The 19243-nt window shown below is 43.1% G+C and overlaps 1 protein-coding gene across 1 annotated transcript; it reads right to left on the bottom strand.

Annotated features, from left to right (window-relative positions):
• Nucleotides 1-8290: 8290 nt before the first annotated feature.
• LOC121528533 (muscarinic acetylcholine receptor M1-like) lies at nt 8291-18540 on the bottom strand. Its single transcript, XM_041816034.1, has 5 exons — nt 18306-18540; nt 16589-16755; nt 11713-12008; nt 8875-9536; nt 8291-8775 (listed from the first exon to the last, which is right to left on the bottom strand). The coding sequence occupies exons 1-5, from the start codon at nt 18538-18540 to the stop codon at nt 8291-8293; spliced, it is 1845 nt and encodes a 614-aa protein (XP_041671968.1).
• Nucleotides 18541-19243: the final 703 nt, after the last annotated feature.

The following is a 19243-nucleotide window of genomic DNA, read 5'->3' as shown; positions in this document are numbered from 1 at the left end:
TGAATTCTAGCTCATATTTTGACATTTTCAACTCCTAATTTTGTCTTCTTAATCTCATATTTTGACCTATACGACTCACAATTTTAAATTTTAAGTCATATTTTGATTTTTAAACTCATGATTCCAAATTTGACCTTTCAAACTTATGATTTCAACTTTCTCCTCATATATTTTCCCTTTAAAACATTATTTTTCTAACTTTAATACCATGTTCTTTTGAACTAATAAATTGGAATATTTGCATTTTTACTTTTTGAATTTCAAAATGATTTATCATCAGTGCCGGTTTTATTTCATATTTTATTGCTGGTGAAAATGAGGTTGACAGTTATGGTTTAATGTTGACCCTGTTAGGCCCTCAGGTCAGACCTAAATCCAGAATCCGGCCCCTGCTGTGACTGAGTTTGACACCCCTGGTCTAAGTTGAAGAAAGCAAAGTGTAAACGCTGATGTCTTGTTGTCAAGTTTTTTAAACGTTCAAATTTGGTGTCCCACAGGGGTCCACACTTGGCCTGTATTTATTTATTATCTATACAAACCAGTTATGTATGAAGTTTCATCTTTATGTGGATGATACAGTCATTTTAGCTCCTTTGTCTCCTTAGAAAATACAACAAATAATGTGACTATGACTGTAGACTAGAACTTAATAAGACCAAAATGATGAGCTTCTCAAAGTCTAAAGGCCTTCACACATTAAGCCTAATGTGAGTAATGGGAATAATTAGGAGGTACATTTTTCATGCCTTTCTATGCACATCAGGAGAGGCGCAATTATGCATAAAAAAAACATTGGTGCTGTGAAAGTCTGTGGTGTGTTTTCTCCTGTCCTCTGATAAACTGTGAGATATTGGAGAGGAAGATGAAAGGAGGGTTCTCCCTCTCTCTCCTCCAGTTCGTGTGTAAAGGTACCTTTATGCACAGCCAGGAGGTCAGGTGCCGTTTAAGGCCAGCTCAGACTACAAGATTTTCCTGGTCCTTCATGATGGCACCATGTCAGACTATGCAACCAAAATCTTGTCCCGTCTTGGCTGATGGCCTGGCCACACTAACAAGAGTGATCCCGACCGCTCACCACTGTCTCCGCGACTGAGTGCCAGTTCACAGGTTGGGGTCACTTCCTGTTGGCAGTAGAGGGCACAATGATGAGCTGTTTGCATATGGGCATCTTTAGTGTCATACTGTTGAGCTGCTATAACATTTTGAAGACCATATAATGATCTCACCCAAGGTTAAATCAGTTTTCAGTGAAAAATTTTCACTGTTGTGATTTTGGCATGGGTCCAAGAGGCTTTTTTGTAGGTGTGATGATGATCCATATGCAGACTGAAAAGCATTGGCTGAGAATGAATGGTGAACAGGGGCTGATTTTTGTGGCAACACATAAAAAACACATCAAAAATCAGTGGAGCGAATGTTCGACTGACAGAAGGGGGCGCTATGACAAAGTAATGATATTGATGCATGGATGTATTCAGGACCAATGTTTGATTAGGTATGTGATGTTTGGTGACGATTGAAATAAACACAAAAGTTATAGGGCAGCACTGGTGTAATTTCACAGCACAAAATAGACACAAAGTTTAACTTTGGGCTCTGATAACGGCCCCCTTCCTATGGTGAAAACTAACAGCTCGCACAACTCTGGGTCTCCACGTTGTGTAGTTTGTGTAAAAAAAATCTGGACTCAATCAGATGAAATCTCTTGGACCAGTTCATTAAAATGTGTAAAGTGGCCGACAGTGGAAAAAGGCCAAAAACGCCAAATTTTGACCATTATTGTCTGTAGTTTAGTACCTGTTCATTTTAGAAGATGGTCATAAAGTATTTGGGAGTTTTTTTCATCAAGTCATGATACATACATGTTTGAGGTGTTACAGGTGCAATATAAATCATAAAACAAGGGAAAGACTCAGGATGACAACCCTAACCCTAACCCTAGACGTAGGATGAAATCCTGGCTGGGTGAAGCTACGGTTGTGTTTCTGGTTGTGAGCGGTGGAAACACATATGATCTGGCTGGTGACGCTAACACGTCTGCTCTCTCTCATTGGTTGCTGTGGGTACTCCGTCTGAGGCACTACGACCAAGAATCATAAATATCAAACGTGTTTGACGAGGATTACGTCATTAATCGTCGTTAATAGACCTTTGCAATGAGGATCCACTTGGGATACGCCCCCAGAATCGTCGAGGGAGGCAAATCTTGCCTCAGATCTGGGTTAAAATCCTGTAGAGTGTAGCCTGCCTAACTGACCTTTCATTCTTCCTTGCTAATTATTATCAATAACAGTAAAAAGGGCACAGCTGAGGTTAGCTGTGAGAGGAGTTAACTCCGCCTACAGCACACCGATTGGCTCACCTGTTTGTGTCGCATGGTCAGAGGAGTCATTCTAGTGAGCTGGTTGATCCGGAGCATTTATAAGTCATGCGTCTGAGGTCAGAGGAGACTGTGTTGTTAAATTTTTCGTTCACATGGACATGTCTGCCTGTCTCCCTCTCTACCAGGCTACGTGAGGTAAAACCACAAGCACTGATACAGACAGATATGGAAAGAGGACAAACATCATGTGGTGTTAGAGGGGAGGTTTTTGCTCCTCTGTCCCCATTAAAACTGGCCACCAGCGAGTGTTTTGATGTGGGCACATTGGAGCGAAACTGAAAAAAATCGACGACGGATAGAAAATATATATGCGGCAATTTCACTCTGCCAAATTATGTTGCAGGTGTCGAAGCATGCACTGACTTGCTACAGGTTTTGAAAAAAAAAATATTTAGTACGAATAATTCACACGAAAAATTGTGTTTTGTGAGCAAGGACCTCACGTCACAAGTTAAAGATAGTGCTCAGGTTTTACCTTAAAGACGTGACTGAATGTGCTCAAGTTTATTCACAGTTCAGCTCTTTGCTAGAAGATAAGCTGTTTTTCAGTAAACACAGAGCTTTTCTTTTTCTTCAACAGAAACAAACTGTTTTTCTTTATATGCAAGGAAGTAACTTTTTCAGGGAACATTTTTGTCTGTCAGTGATTATGGTGGTATTCTTGCATGCATGCTACCTCCTCCTCTCTGGAAATGTTAGATGTTGTCTCTGGTCAAATGACCGCCAGTCCTCAAGGATCCTGGACATTTAGAACAAAAAATAAATCTGGAACTCTGTGATACAGCTTCAAGTCTGCTAAAACAGGACTGGGGAGGCATTTTTATTTCCAGACCTGACCCAAAACCAAGACAGTAGAAACAGAGCCAGAGTAAACCAGAGTAACTGTTAGCCTGGCAGACCAGAGCTTAGAAATGACTGCAGACTTTGTCTTATCTGTCAGTGTGTAAGTGGTTTAAACTCACAGAATGAAAGCTGTGAGCTTTTCCTTATACACACAGTCTGTTACACAATATACGCCTACATTAAACACATAAACAACAGCACTTAGCTTCACATTAGTACTGCTAGCCTGTTAGCATTAGCCGCTACCATAACTTAGCAGCTTACAACAGCCAATAACCATCCTCTACTGACAACAAGGAATCATCCAAACATATAACTCACCAGTGCCTGGTGAACTATGTCTATGAACTAGACACCACGTTAAAACTACATTTTAAGTGAAAAATGAGTCTTACCGTCAGCTGTCCACTATCAGTCATCATGATGATATCACTGTTACCTCCACTAAAGCAGTAAATCCAACCACTGGGGTTTATTGGGAATAGTGTGGAAAAGACAAAAGTTCCACAGTGGATAGTTTCGGTCCATCCTCCTCTCATCACTGCGGTCAAGCCAGCCGCTTTTCTGATTTCCGTGGTCAACTCAGTCGCTCCAGAATTTAAAGTGCTCACGTATTAGGAGCTTTACGGTAAATGCTCCGCTTGAGCGCCTGAGAGGGCTGACAGGCTAACCTTGCAAAGCAGATGGATACGCCCGTTCCCTTGTTTTTCATTGGCGAATCCATCTTGCAAAGCTCCCATCTGAACCGTCTGGGCCCGGTTAAAAGTGACAGGACCAATCAGCAATGAGGGGCAGTACTTTCAGGCGGCAGGGTCGTGATGTAAACAAGCAGCAGCAAGAGCTGGTGCAGTTATGGACGAAGAGATTAGCTTGGATGCTGCTAAAGTGCCAGTTTTATCAGAACTTGACAACATTTCTTCGTTAAAAGAAAAACAAAGAACAGCAGTGAGTTGTTTTCTTCTTTTCAAAAATGACAAACGTTGAGTACTGACATGTCTATAGTCGCCATGTTTCGCATTATTCCTCAGGAGCTGTGCACAGGCAGCTCAATAGCGGCTACGTCACGTGTTTTGTTGCTCTGATTGGCCTGTAGAGATGTGACAGACAGAATCACAGTCCGAGTTTTTTTTCAAAGCCTCTGCCTTTTCTCAGACGTTTCCTATTGAAGCTTTCCTGATGGATGTGTGAAAAAAATCCATCTGGCGTGTCAGGTTAGGTCACAGGTAGGTTTACTCACTCACATGTTTTATTGCTCTGATTGGCCCGTAAAGATGTGACAGACAGAACGTTCAGCCAACAACCCTCTGAGTTTTTTTTCAAAGCCTCTGCCCTTTCCCAACAGCTGTTTATGAGAGGTTTACCAGATGGATGTGTGAAAAAAATCCATCTGGCGTGTCAGGTTAGGTTTTTCCTGCTTTTATTCAGAACTATACAAGTCAGAGATAACATTTAGTAACAACAACATTCTTACTGACCTCCACATACAGAAACTGTCTGAAACAGGATCAGCCGATCTGGGAGCACCCAAAGGAATTATGGGACTCTCTCCAACAAATGAACTCTGGTAAAATGTCCCGGCCCAGATGGTTCCCACGGAAGTCTATCATAACTTCTGGTCAGATTTAAGTCCCATGCTTTTGGAAATGACAAATACATCAGCTCAAAGGTTTTTTCTTTCTTAAGCAAACAAATAGAGCTTTAATTTATCTTCTTAAAAAATTATAAAGATCCATCACTATGAAGTAGCTATCAGCCTATCTCTGATTAATAGATATGAAGAGATATGGCTAAACAAATATGAAATTAATATTCTGTGGTCAGACAGGCTTTGTAAAAGGTTGATTTAGCTCAGACAGTTTTAGACCATAAAGACATATTTCACATTCAGTCTCCAAATCCTCAGACCTCAGGACCTCATGTGGAATCTAATCTTGATGCTGCGAAGGCATTTGATAGACTCGAGTCCTCTCTGGGTCCTACTAAATCACCAGGGTCATGGTAAACATTAACTATGGTAAAGTTCTTATGCTAACCCAGGTGCAATGGAACTGGCAGGCAGTGTTGTAGTGCTAGAGTCCAGAACATGGAGGTGATGGTGGACCTGGAGGTCATGGAGGTGATGGTGGACCTGGAGGACATGGAGGTGATGGTGGATCTGGAGGACATGGAGGTGATGGTGGACCTAGAGGACATGGAGGTGATGGTGGACCTGAAGGTCATGGAGGTGATGGTGGACCTGGAGGACATGGAGGTGATGGTGGATCTGGAGGACATGGAGGTGATGGTGGACCTAGAGGACATGGAGGTGATGGTGGACCTGGAGATGATAGTGGACCTATTGGACATGGAGATAATAGTGGACCTAGAGGACCTGGAGATGATAGTGGACCTAGAGGACATGGAGGTGATGGTGGACCTGAAGGTCATGGAGGTGATGGTGGATCTGGAGGACATGGAGGTGATGGTGGACCTAGAGGACATGGAGGTGATGGTGGACCTGGAGATGATAGTGGACCTATTGGACATGGAGATAATAGTGGACCTAGAGGACCTGGAGATGATAGCGGACCTAGAGGACCTGGAGATGATAGTGGACCTAGAGGACATGGAGGTGGTACTGGACCTGGAGGATATGGAGGTGATGGTGGACCTGGTTTTGTGTCCTTTTGTCTGAGAAGACACACCATCAGTTTGAGTTTGTCTCATTGTTCTCTCACCAGTTTTTGCCTGTCCTAAGCATTCGTCCCAATAATTGATCACATTTCTCTCCACAGATAAAGAATGACTCTGACTGCATTGATCCTGTTTAATATCTATTTTTATTTCTGATTTCCATGAGCAGTTTTTACTGAACAGATGACAAACCTAAGGTTTAAACACTGTGAACTTTTCTATGATCAAACTTCATTAAACCTTGATCCAAACTAAATCATTGTCTTTACACCAGTGAGGATAAATATGAATTAAATATTAACATTAAAACATCTGAACATAATACATCAGTTCAACAGAAACACAATGAGCCTTCAGAATAAACCAAATACTCCTCTCTGGCAGTTTCAACATGTCTGTCCATCAGCTCTATTACTGTTACACTTTCAAATAAAAATCATTAACCCACCCAACATTTAGACATGTTGTTCTGGGTTAAAACTGAGGGTCCCATCATAGCTTTTATTTAGCCCACAAACACAGACTGAGAGGTGTTCAGTCTGCCTGATTTAGTCTGAATTTAGCCCTAAATTAGACTCTGAAAACTACCTCTTTGATAAATAGTCTTGCCAGTAAAATTTTAATTATGAAATCATGATTATGTTTCTTTATCACTATATTATATTTTTTTTATATGATTTAAAAAGAGAACATGAAATCATGGCTGAGATTAGGATCACACTGAAAAATTACGTCTATTTTCTATGACCTGAAAATGAAGGCTTTATACCTTTCATACCAGTCAGATTCAGACATGTTTAATATATAAGGCAAAGATTTTTATCCTCTGGGACCATGAACAGGTACTTTATCCTCTGGAACCACGAACAACATATTTATTGCTCTGGGATGATGAACAGAGGGTTTCTCCTCTAGGCCAGTGAACAGGGGGTTCATCCTCTTTGACCATGAGCAGATGGTTTATCCTCTGGAACTATGATCAAAATGGTTAATCATCTGGGGACATGATAAGAGGTCTATCCTCTGGGACCATGGTCAGAGGTTTATCCTCTGGGACCATGTTCAGAGGTCTATGCACTTGGACCATGAACAGAGGTCTATTTTGTGGGACCTTGATCAGAGGGTTAGTCCTCTGGGACCATGATCAGATGGTTTATCATCTGCAACCATGACTAGAGGTCTATTTTCTAGGATTGTGATCAGAGGCTTTATCCTCTTGGGCTGTGCTGAGGTGGTTTATCCTCTGGGATTGTGATCAGAGGCTATATCCTCTGGGGATCAAATGGTTTATCATCTAAAAGCATGAACAGAGGGTTTAATCTCTAGGACCATGAACAATGGTTTATCCCCTGGGACTATGATCAGAGGTCTGTGCTCTTGGACCATGATCAGAGGGTTTATCCTCTGGGACCATGATCAGATGGTTTATCATCCGGGATCATAGTCAGAGGTATACCTTCAGGGACCATGAACAGAGGGTTTATCCTCGGGGGCTATGCTGAGATGGTTTATCCTCTGCAACCATGATCACAGGCTTATCCTTTAGGACCATGGACAAAGGGTTTACCCTCTAGGACTATGAAGTAGTTTACCCTCTTGGACCATGAACAGAGGGTTTATCCTCGGGGGCTATGCTGAGATGGTTTATCCTCTGCAACCATGATCACAGGCTTATCCTTTAGGACCATGGACAAAGGGTTTACCCTCTAGGACTATGAAGTAGTTTACCCTCTTGGACCATGAACAGAAGGTTTATCCTCTGGGACCATGACCAATGGTTTATTCCCTGGGACCATGACCAGATGTTGTAACCTCTGGAACAATTATCAGAGGGTTTTTTCTTTAGGCCCATGAACAGGGGGTTCATCTCCTTTGACCATGATCAGATGGTTTATCCACATGGACCATGATCGTGATCAGAGGTCTATCTTCTGGACCATGAACAAAGGGTTTATCCTCTGGGACCATAATCAGACGGTTTATCTTCTGGGACCATGATCTGAGGTCTATCCTCTGGGATTACTGACAAGGAGTTTTTGCTGTGGGACCCTGAACAGCGGCTTTCCCTCTGGGACCATGATTAGGGTTTTATATCTGATAGCTGAGGGTTCCGTTGAGTCGTCTCCTCCTCTGGTGCATTGTGATTGGCTGGAATCAGATTTTTTTGAGGGTTCAGGATTTTCCCTGTCATTAAAGCGTTTTTGGAACATTTAATCAGGAAATGTGTCTTCTGTCAGATCCTTCCCTGTGCCCTCAGTAGATGTTACCTTTTGAAAGTGTCAGTTTGGGACGTTCCCCTCGTCATTAAAGTGTTCTTGGTCATTTACTGCCTTAAACTTGATTAGGAAATGTTTCCTCTCCCACAGTTCCTTCCCTGTTCTCTTAGTAGTCTTACTTTTTGAAGCCGACAGCCTTCCTCTGCTGGAACTGTGGTTTGTTTTTCTTCTGGTTCCACTGACACATCAGGATGTCCCTGAAGGTGGTCCTGAACGTCTTGTTGCACAGAGCGTAGCACATGGGGTTCACTGTGCTGTTGACGTAGCACAGCCAGTAGCCCAGGCCCCACAGCGCCCCTGGGATACAGTCCTGACAGAAGGTGTTGACCAGCACCATGATGTTGTACGGTAACCACGTGGTGATGAAGGCGAACAGGATGGCGCTCAGCGTCCGCGCCGCCTTCTTATCATTGGCCTTCTTCTCATTGGCTTTCTTGTCATTCTTACGCTTGCTGATCTCTGTCTTTGCCTTTGAGGCAAAGCGTTTGGCCATGGCAGCGTCCTTCGTGGTGACAGCAGCTGATTGGTCTGCTGGTGATGAGTTTGCCTTTGCACCTTTGATGGACGAATCTTTGTCTTTGTTCTTCTTAGATTTCTTATCTGTAGACAGACAGACAGATGATGTTTATTATTCTAGTCTAGAAAATAAACTTAAAACCAGATACTGGTGTGTTTCCAGACCTGCTGGCGCCCCCTCACCCTCCTCCTCCTCCTCCTCTTCATTGTTGTTCAGGCTGTTACAGCTACTGTGCTCCGCCTCGCCACCTGTGTTCATGGACTTTTTGGCGTGTCGACCAGGCAGTAGTGATGAACATTTGAAGCAGAAAGCTGCACACCTCCCTCCTCCTCCTCCTCCTCCTCCACCCTCTCCAGGTGTGCCGTTGTTCTTCTCGGAGTTCGCCTGGTTCAGGTCGTAGCTGCTGCTGCTCTGAGAGCTCATCTGTCGCTGCATGCTTGAAGAATCTTTTTGACTTCCCCCGTCTCCTCCTCCTCGACCACTTCCTCCCCCCTGACTCTGAGCCTGGCCTGGTTTGTTCCCCGCCCCCGATCCCTTCAGTCCTTGGACCTCTTTGGCCCTCTTCTCTGTCTCCTGAAAGATTTTCCAGAAGAGGGTGGCCATGATAGTGACGGGCAGGTAGAAGGCGGCGATGGCAGTGCAGAAGGTGATGACGGGCTCGGACAGGAACTGGATGTAGCACTCGTTAGGTTGGACCGTCCGTTCGCCCACGATGTACTGCCAGAACAAGATGGCCGGGGCCCACAGGATGAAGGAGGTGGTCCAGGCCAAGCAGATCATTGTCATGGCCCGTTTGGTGGTCCGTTTGGCCCGGTAGGTCAAAGGACGGGTCACAGAGAAGTACCTGAGAGAAGGAGAAGACAAAACAACTGGATTAGGGTCTTTACTGGACTACAGTCTGGGTCCCAGTATAAAGACAGAGCATGTGAGTCCAGAGACTGACCCAAGTATATCTGGCTCCCACACACAAGGTGGTCTGCTGTCTTTTTTCCAGCTGTCCATGCTAACCAATCAGCAGCTAGCTGGTCGTACATTCAATAGTACATTCAAGCCCCCCTTGATATTGGAGCTGAGGCCTGTCAGCAAGTCTCTACTGCAATCCGGACTGACCCATTCATTGGGCTTGGCCTTGTCTGTTGGTCTATGTTCCAACTGGAGTAAAGAAATCTCTCTGCAAAGTAAGCGGTCTTCACCCAACTTAACTTGGTGCTAGATTTAAGCCTAATCCCATTTCTCCCCTTAACCCTCAATCTTAAGCCTCAGTCTCAAAATGCGTGTTCCCGCGAAGTGCAGCGCTGTCCCAATACTCCTGAGAGTTGAGCTTAAGGGCGAGATTGAGGGCGTGATCTCCCTCAATTTTGAGCTGTTCCTGGACCTCCCTTGGTTTTAAGGCTTATCATTCAAAGAAAGACGGCTGCAAATGCCGGTAAGAAATTGAGCTATAAATGTAAATTTCTGTGTTAATAGAGATCTAAAAATTCTGAACACCACTCCAGTATCTTAGTTTAATGATATTTGATGGATTATTTGCCTTTTTGTAGCAAAAAATTTACTTTTATTTTTAGAACCATAAGCCAGTAACTGTGCCAGTCCAGTGTTTGTAATCCTGGTAATGTATATACAGTGTTGACCAAACATAACTTTACCTGGCCTTCACACATTTGTTATATCTTTTTGGAAATTGGTGCCATCCGTGATCAATAAAGTGCATGCATCCACTCGCTCTCTCTCTCTCTCTCTCTCTCTCTCCTGATACTTGCTGCACAGGAACTTTCATCACGTCTGTCCAGTAAATTCACCCGTTATTCTGCGACCTCTCTTGTCAAACCTCAACTTCTATCATCGTTTAGTTTGTGAATTTATGATAAAACTCAGTGAAGTTAATGCGCTGGTTCTGATATGGAATTAATTGACATCAAACTTCCTCAGGCAGATCAGCTGTTTTAAAAACCAGATCGCAGGTGAAAATAAATAAAGACAATGTATATTTTAAGGTGATTTTAACACTGAAGCAGAAACATAGAGAGGAAGAGAAAGAAGCAAAACGGATGAGCTGCTGTGTGAGGGGAGGGGAGATGTGCAGGGCTGTGTGTGAGGGGATGTAAGGGGGGCCAGATCATCTGGTTTATATTATTTTTTATTTTGAGAAGACTCCAACAGAGTGGGATTAATATTATGATGAAAATAATTAACCCACAGGGACCACTTTTTTAGACAGATGGAAATTATAAATATCCGTATTATTGCAACAAGGAATATGATCATTAAAATCAACGACAATTTACCTAACAAAGAGCTGTGTCTTTTATATGCTACTAAAATTTCAAAGACTTTATATTTCTCATTATTGTAGTAATATATCCTTTGGTTATTTTAAGATACTTTTGAGTATTGTTCAGTGAGTATGTTTGGGCGACAGTGGGGGGCATGATCTATATTGAGCCAGAACTATATCTCACAAAACCAGTTTGGATTATCTGGTGCTAATATGGTGTTAAAATGCACTAGAATACAGGAAATGGCGTCTACTTAACTGAAAATGTTGTGGGGGAAGACCCCCAGACCCCCTAGGGATTTATTTATTTATTTCTGTGTTCTTCACAGTCCAACGTTGAGTCTACACAGTTCTTGTGGATGCTGATCCTCACTACAAACTAACTTGAGTAGTCTGTCTAGTTAGTCTGTTTTAAGGCTATATAATGTGCCATATATATGTATTGTATAACGTATAAACATGTCTAAAGTGCCCTCGAAAACACGCCAAACCTAGTGCCCTCTTCAGTGGCGAGAACACGCTGTATGTGCCCTTTTTTTTCTTTTCGCCCCTGCCCTTGAAAAAGTCTGTGCACGCCACTGCCTGCAGCAGTCAGCATGTGAAGAGATGTGAAGTGATATTTAATGCTCACATGCTATTAGGACACAATGTGTTTTTAGAATCACCACATTTAACCGTTACTAGGTCAGACCCCCTGACTTTATTAGAGCTTTTATTGATGAAACATAAAATAACGTGTTTCTACCTGTCAAAGCTGATGACTAGCAGGTTCATGACTGAGGCGTTGCTGGCCACGTAGTCAATGGCGAGCCAGAGGTCACAGACGACGGGGCCCAGGGCCCACTGGTCCATAATGATGTAGGTGGTGTACAGGTTCATGGACAGGGTGCCGATGGTGAGGTCTGCAAACGCCAGGCTGAGCAGGTAGTAGTTATTCACCGTCTTTAGGGCTTTGTTGATCTTAAAGGACACCAGAACCAGGATGTTTCCGACCACAGTGACCAGAGAGAGTGAGCCAGTGAGGAAGACGATGATGATCACCTGGGCAGGAAGGGGAGGAGCCAGAGAGAAGGTTTAAACCAAAATAACATCAAGAAATCAAGTTACTCTGTAAACACCCCAATCAGACCTACACTGGAGTCAGTGTACTGAGCATGCTCCAAATGCTGATGACAACCTAGGTTGTCCTTAGAGGTCTAGCATTAGTGACAGTGTACATCACATTTGTGCTGAATATTAAAATCAAGGCTTAAAAATCATACAAGGGGGAATAAAGGGGCTCTATGGCCCCAGGGCCCATGGAGGTTAGCAAAAGCATGGCCTATTTTTCATGTATGGCAGCCACATTTTATTCTAAGTGTAAATAAAAACCTCTCTGATTAAAGACTAAAGAAAAAATGCCATATATTTACTGGTGGAGTTTTCCTGTTTCTAGAAGAAGCTTCTACAGTAACGGAACAGGTCAATGTTAAAGTCAATGGTGTAGTTTTAATTTCCACTGTGGGCCTTTTAGGAATAACTGAGAGGATAGTAACGATGTAGGGACATGCTAGGAAGGAAAGGACAGGGACGCTAGAATTTAGTTGTAGGTGTGTTATATCAGTGGATAGATACTGGTCCTACTGGTCCTACTGGTCCTGTGAGGGCTCTAATGTTTTCCCAGATTATTCCAGTGCTTTCTAATCATCTATAAATCACTGGATAAAGACACCTGCCTGATTTCTTCATTATGAATAACAACAGCAGCTTTAGCGGGGCCGATGGAGCAGCAGATATCATTTCCTGTGTTATTTCAAAATAAATCAGATGATTAATGGATTTAAAGGCTCTCACGGCGTTCCTCAGGCTCAGTTTATCTTGGAACCAGAGCCACGAGCTCCTGCTTCAAATGAGCCGTAAAATCCCTGAAGCTTTGAGCCGCCATGAGAAGAGCCGGCCTCTTTGTTTGTCTCAGGATTCCTCGCTACTGAAGACCAGGAATTTACTGGACCGGATTACCCAGAATGCTCTTCTCTGGACTTATTTCAACCTGACTCTGTTCATGTGTGGTTAGCTCCATCAAATGTGAAATACTGATGGTAAACAAGGCCCAAACTATATTTATGATCCATTTAGTACTGTAACTTTAGTTCAAAGCTCCGCCTCTTTTACTAGACCCACAGGTGGGTTTACCTTTAGGTACAGGTAACCAACAGCCTGGGGCCCCTGGCTTCAAGATGCCTTAAGGGTCAAGAGTGAATAAAAAATCTAAACAGATTTTAATTCTCCAAACATGAAGGTCCGGGCCCCTCTGAAAGGAGAGGGACCCAACTGCAGTCAAGATGGCCGACATGGGCGTCGCTATACATCCAATCCATGCCGGAAGCCCCAAGCGGAAGTTTCTTCTTCGTGTTGGACTCAGCTGCCAGTGTTTGTCAGTCTTTTTCGCGCCTCAGCCTAACCCTTGGTGCTGGATCTCAAATATATCACCTTCACTGCCTTACCCTGAACCTAACCACTCGGGTTTTAATGCCTCAGCCTAACCTTAGATGTACGGACTTCCAGTTGAGACTTCCGGTATGGACTGGATGTATGCCGGCCATCTTGTCTGAAAGCCCCCACATGTCTTCATATAGAGCTGTAGATCCCTATACAGCCCTGAAACAATGAGCCGTTGGAATTCTGTGGAATACTGTGTGGAAAATCCAAATGTCTGATTGGAGTCAGAAGAACAGATGTGTAAGCGATAGCATCTATTTCTATTTTTCTAAGTTCCAACCAGACTACAGACGTGTTCAGACTCTGAGATTACATTTTTAGGTATTTACTTTAGCTCCCTGAAAAGAGATGCTTCAGATCTTTGGTTTCCACACTATGATTGATTTAAATAAATGGAGAAAGGCCCCATAAGGGCGTCTGCCTGGGGCCTCCACACTACTGAAATCGGCCCTGTGTGCATGCTCTGAAAAACAAAGGCAGGTCTCATTTAGAGGCCAGTATACAGGGATGAATAGTTAGGATGACTCTAAGGGCCAATGGCTGGCTGACAGGAGGCCTTAAAATGTGACAATGTTGTTATTTTTCCATTTTGAACCATTTCTTTAAATCGATTTAGTGAGCTTTATTGACATGCAAGATGTGTTTATGCTGCCAAAGCATCAAACAAATGATGATATGATAAATGATATATTTTAACCAATACCTTTGACCCTAACCCCGCCCCTTTCTCCTTCCCTACCTCTAAACCAAGGGTGTCAAACTCAAGGCCCGAGGGCCAAATCTGGCCTGTGAAATGATTATATTCGGCCCACAAGATCATATCATATTTGTATTCTAACTGGCCCACCAGCATGAGGTCTGCAGATTTCCTCCAGTATAAAAATGTAAACTTCAGCTTGATTATTTGAAATCCTTGTTAAACCATAAAAATCTGAAAAAGTAAAGAGTAAGAAAGATTTCATAAAAAGTCAAGAATGTGCGGAAAGAAATTAATTTGTGTTTTGTTTCATTTTTTTCAATTTTACGTCTCAAGAATAAGACTGAAACTTATGATTTTGACTTTTTAATTTCATACTTTGACCTTTTCAACTCATAATTTAGACTTTATGTCACATTTTTATCTTTTAGATTCCCAATTTTAAATTTTAAGTTATATTTTGACCTTTTTAACTCCTTACTTTGGCTGTTTATTCCCATATTTTGACATTTTAAAACATGATTTCAATTATTTTTGTCATATTTTGACATTTTGAATGACAAATTTTTACTTTTTATGCCATATTTTGACCTTTTATGCTCCCAATTTTGAATTTAAGTCATATTTTTAACTTTTTAAGTCATCACTTTGAATTCAAGCACATATTTTTTGGCTTTTTAGTCCCATTTTTTGAACTATCAGACTCACAATTTAAAATTTTAAGTCATATTTTGACTCTAGATTTTAAAGTTAAGCTCATATTTTCTCCTTTCAAACTTATGATTTTAACTTTCTTCTCATATATTTGCTCTTTAAAAACATTATTTTTTTACCTCCGCCAAGGAGGTTCTGTGATTGGGTGGGTTGGTTTGTTTGTTTGTTTGTTTGTTTGTTTGTTTGTTTTTTGTTCGTTCGTTCATTAGCAACATAACTCAAAAAGTCATGGACGGATTTTCATGAAATTTTCAGGAAATGTCAGAAATGGCATAAGGAAGAACTGATTTGATTTTGGGACTGATCCAGATCACATTCTGGATCCAGGAATTTTTTAAATGATTCCTTACTATTGGGAGATAAAGCTAATGGCGGAGGTCTGCGCTGTTACCACTTTACACCAGGAGATGGCGGAAATTAGTAACTTATTCAAAGTTTTGGAGTTTATAGAGTTTGAAAGACACACGCCCAATTGAGGAGATGAGTCGGAGCATAACAGAGAGAAAGACAGCGAATTGTAGCGAGAATACTCACAATGCTGGGAGGAATGGAGGAATATTCACCCTCTGACATGACTTCCACACGTAGCGAAGCTAATGCTTTGCCTCACCCTGTCTCCACCCCAATGAGGAGGGGGTAATCGACGCAATAGATTTTGGGAGTGATCCGGATCACTGTCTGGATCCAGGAATGTTTTTAAAGGATTCTTCACTATTGGGAGATAAAGCTAATGGCAGAGGTCTGTGCTCTCTGAGTGCTTTTCTAGTCTATTTTTAATATCGCATTCTGATCTTTTGAACTAAAACTTTGAATTTTTATCTAATCATTTTAACTTTTTTGTATTTCCAAATGATTTATCATCAGTGCTGTATTTTTCATATTTTATTACTGGTGAAAATGAGGTTGTCAGTTATGGTTAAATGCTGACTCTTGAGTTTGAAACCCCTGCTCTAACCTAACCTAACCTACCCAGCCCCTCCCCCTAACCTAACCCAGCCCCTCCCCCTAACCTACCCAGCCCCTCCCCCTAACCTAACCTAGCCCTGCCCTAACCTACCCAGCCCCTCCCCATAACCCAGCCCCGCCCTAACCTACCCAGCCCCTCCCTAACCTAACCCAGCCCTGCCTAACCTGCAGCCTCCCCTAACCTAACCCAGCCTCCCCTAACCTGCAGCTCCTCCCCTAACCTAACCTAGCCCTGCTCTAACCTGCAAGCCCCTCCCCATAACCCAGCCCCGCCCTAACCTACCCAGCCCCTCCCCTAACCTAACCCAGCCCTGCCTAACCTACCCAGCCCCTCCCCCTAACCTACCCAGCCCCTCCCCCTCACCTAACCCAGCCCTGCACTAACCTACCCAGCCCCTCCCCCTAACCTAACCTAGCCCTGCCCTAACCTACCCAGCCCCTCCCCCTAACCTAACCCAGCCCCGCCCTAACCTACCCAGCCCCTCCCCCTAACCTAACCCAGCCCTGCCCAAACCTACCCAGCCCCTCCCCCTACCTTTACCTAACCCCTCCCCCATGTATTTAGAATTGATATAGTTAGCAGAACCTGAACCCTTCCCTCTCCTCTTCTCCCCTAACCCTAACACCCCAGTAAGTACCCTAAGTAGAACATAAAGGACACAGGTCTGTTTTTGTCTTCCATCTCTTGACCTGATGAAGGATTTTAAAGTTTTTTAGGATAAGACTAACAGAGGACTAGATATTTATCTCCAGGTGTTTTTTTTACCTGCCACACCGTGTGTCCTCCTAGCGGGTCGAACACATCCTCTGGTGGCGTTAGCGTGGTGTTTGCTGCAGATACATTTCCTGTTAGCAGAGAGGCGTCGCTGACATTCTGAAGCCTCCAGCCGCCATGACTGTCTGAAAACATGGATAAACCCTGATAAGACTCATCTGTGACAGAGAGAGGTCAGAACGTTTAACATGTTCTATTCTGAACATTCGTTTATCTTTACTATTAAACTTTTTAAACAAACTTGAATATTTATACAGTATGATCTTTGTTTAAACAGATCTTCTGTTTTATTTTGTTTTTTTATAAAGATATAAAGAGGCAGACAGCTGATCCTGGATCTGGTCTCTGAGGTTTCTGCTACCTGGGGGGGCAGTTCCTGTGAGGGCAGAGCGTGAGCTGGACGTCAGATTCATGATGAAGAACGATCATCTGAAAAAGAAAGACAAATTCACAATAATAGGAGAAAAATAGAATTTATTAAGTTTCAGTCTGATGTTCCTGGGGTACAGATGGTCATGAGGTTAGGTCACCACCCGGGTTCCACATCTGGGCTCCTTTCACACATACTGTATCACTTCCTGCTCTCTAATCCCAGTTTCTGACCCTATCCACCAGCTGTCTGTAATAAAAGCATTAGAACTAAAAATAAAGTCCAACGCGCACACAGGGGGAATCAGCCACACAGGCATGATCAGGATCTGACTGGTTAGGTCTGAAGCCATGTTCACTGCAGTCTGGAGGAGGAGGAGGAGGGTGATGATGAAGATGAAGAGTAAAGTCTGACAGCTGATGGAGTTGTAAAGAGAAACGGTGGAGTCTCCTTGCATTGCTGGTTCTGGCATAGATTAGCATAGCCTGTAAAGAATCGCTTACATTACTAATACAGGCTGTACTAATTAAAGCCAGAACCATCAGAACCAACAGAACCATCCTCCACTCTGTGACACACGGGATGGAGAGAGACGGTGATACAGACACAAACATGTCAACAATGATTCAATACAACAACAGTGAGTGAAACAAAACACCAATATAAATGATAATATTTACAACACTGGAGACTAAAGTTTGACCCTTAACCTTTTGCATTACTCTAAGCGGCTCTGCTCGAGTTTGACAGCAGCAGGGGACTGGCTTTTTTATGATTGAGCTACGTGTTTGTGTGTCAAGAGCTAAAGACGCCATGTTTGAGTTGGTGATGTAAGCATGGTTTTGTTCAAGAGTTGGTCATTGTTTCTACTCCAAAGTTTTTCATCCAGCTGGTATGTCAAAGTGTGTTGTAGCGGTTGCTACTTCAACATGTCTGTGAGGTCTCCCCAAATGATGATGAACCGCTGTGACGTCACCACCGGCTGATTGCAGGACAAGCGGGTTAGGGTTAGCTTGGCCCTGCTCCAGACTAGGACCATTCTGAGCCTGGCTCAGTGGAGCCCAAGCTTTGCTCGGCTTAGCCTGGCTCAGCTTAGCCCCACTGGACGTAGCTTGGCTCGGCGTAGCCTGGCTTGATGTAGCCTGGCTCAACGTAGCCCAGCGTAGCCCAGCCTACCCAGGCTTGGCGTAGCCTGGTTCGGTGTAGCCCTGTTCGGCGTAGCACAGCCCAGCAAAGCCTGGCTTGGCTTAGCCTGGCTCAACGCAGCCCAGCGTAGCCTGGCCTACCCAGGCTTGGCATAGCCTGTTGGCTTAGCACCTCAGTGTAGCCTGGCTCAACGTAGGCCGGCATAGCCCATCTTGGCGCAGCCAGGCTCAGCATAGCCTGGCTCATTTAGCCCGGCATAGCACATGTTGGCGCATCTGGGCTCAACGTAGCCTGGCTCAGCATAGCCCTGCTGGGTGTAGCCCTGTTCAGCATAGCACAGCTCAGTGTAGCCTGGGTTGTGTAGCCTGGCGCAATGTAGCCCGGCTTGGCGTAGCCTGGAGGTGGTGATGGAAATGTAGATAAGCATGGCTTGGTTTTTGATCAGCAAAAGACAGAAAAAGCCCCATATAAGTCATCTAAATTGACTATTCACAATATTAGTCTAAATAAAATCATTGATTATTAAAGGTTAAACTACTGATTTATCACAACATACAGAGACGTGCTTTACTTTAAATCTATCTTTTTTTTTTTAACCCCAAATGACTGCATGTTAAAAAAAGAACAACAGATGAATAGATTATTAATCCAAAAACAGAAACAAACTTAAACAGCTGAACCTGGTCATTAAGATCTCTGTCAGCTCAAACAGCAGAGGTCTACATTTAAACTGTACCAAAGCATTAAAACCAGACTAACTAGCTCTCTGAGACTATGATGAGACAAACAGGACCAGAGAGGGTTTTATATTTAAACCGTTTTAGAGAGATATCAGTTTAGAAATAATCAGTAATAGATATACTGATCATTGACACACAGTTTTCAGAGGAAATGACAAAAATATCAGTGAAATATCAAAATTGACACGTCTATATAAGGAGATGGTCCTGCTGAGCCGATTTTGATTCTGCATGAATAATCAATAAATGATCCTGGGCCGGTCTCATCTCTCTTTTTAGAACATTACTCTATTATTCTACTATTACATTTAGGTTTTACAGTGTGTTTTAGTTAGACTAGTGTAATCTTTATCTAATCAACACATCTGATCATCTTTACATATAGTGAAT

The sequence above is a fragment of the Cheilinus undulatus genome, linkage group 20, assembly GCF_018320785.1.
Source record: "Cheilinus undulatus linkage group 20, ASM1832078v1, whole genome shotgun sequence".
In the NCBI taxonomy this organism is placed as follows: domain Eukaryota; kingdom Metazoa; phylum Chordata; class Actinopteri; order Labriformes; family Labridae; genus Cheilinus; species Cheilinus undulatus.
This window is presented reverse-complemented; position numbering and strand designations above follow the sequence as displayed.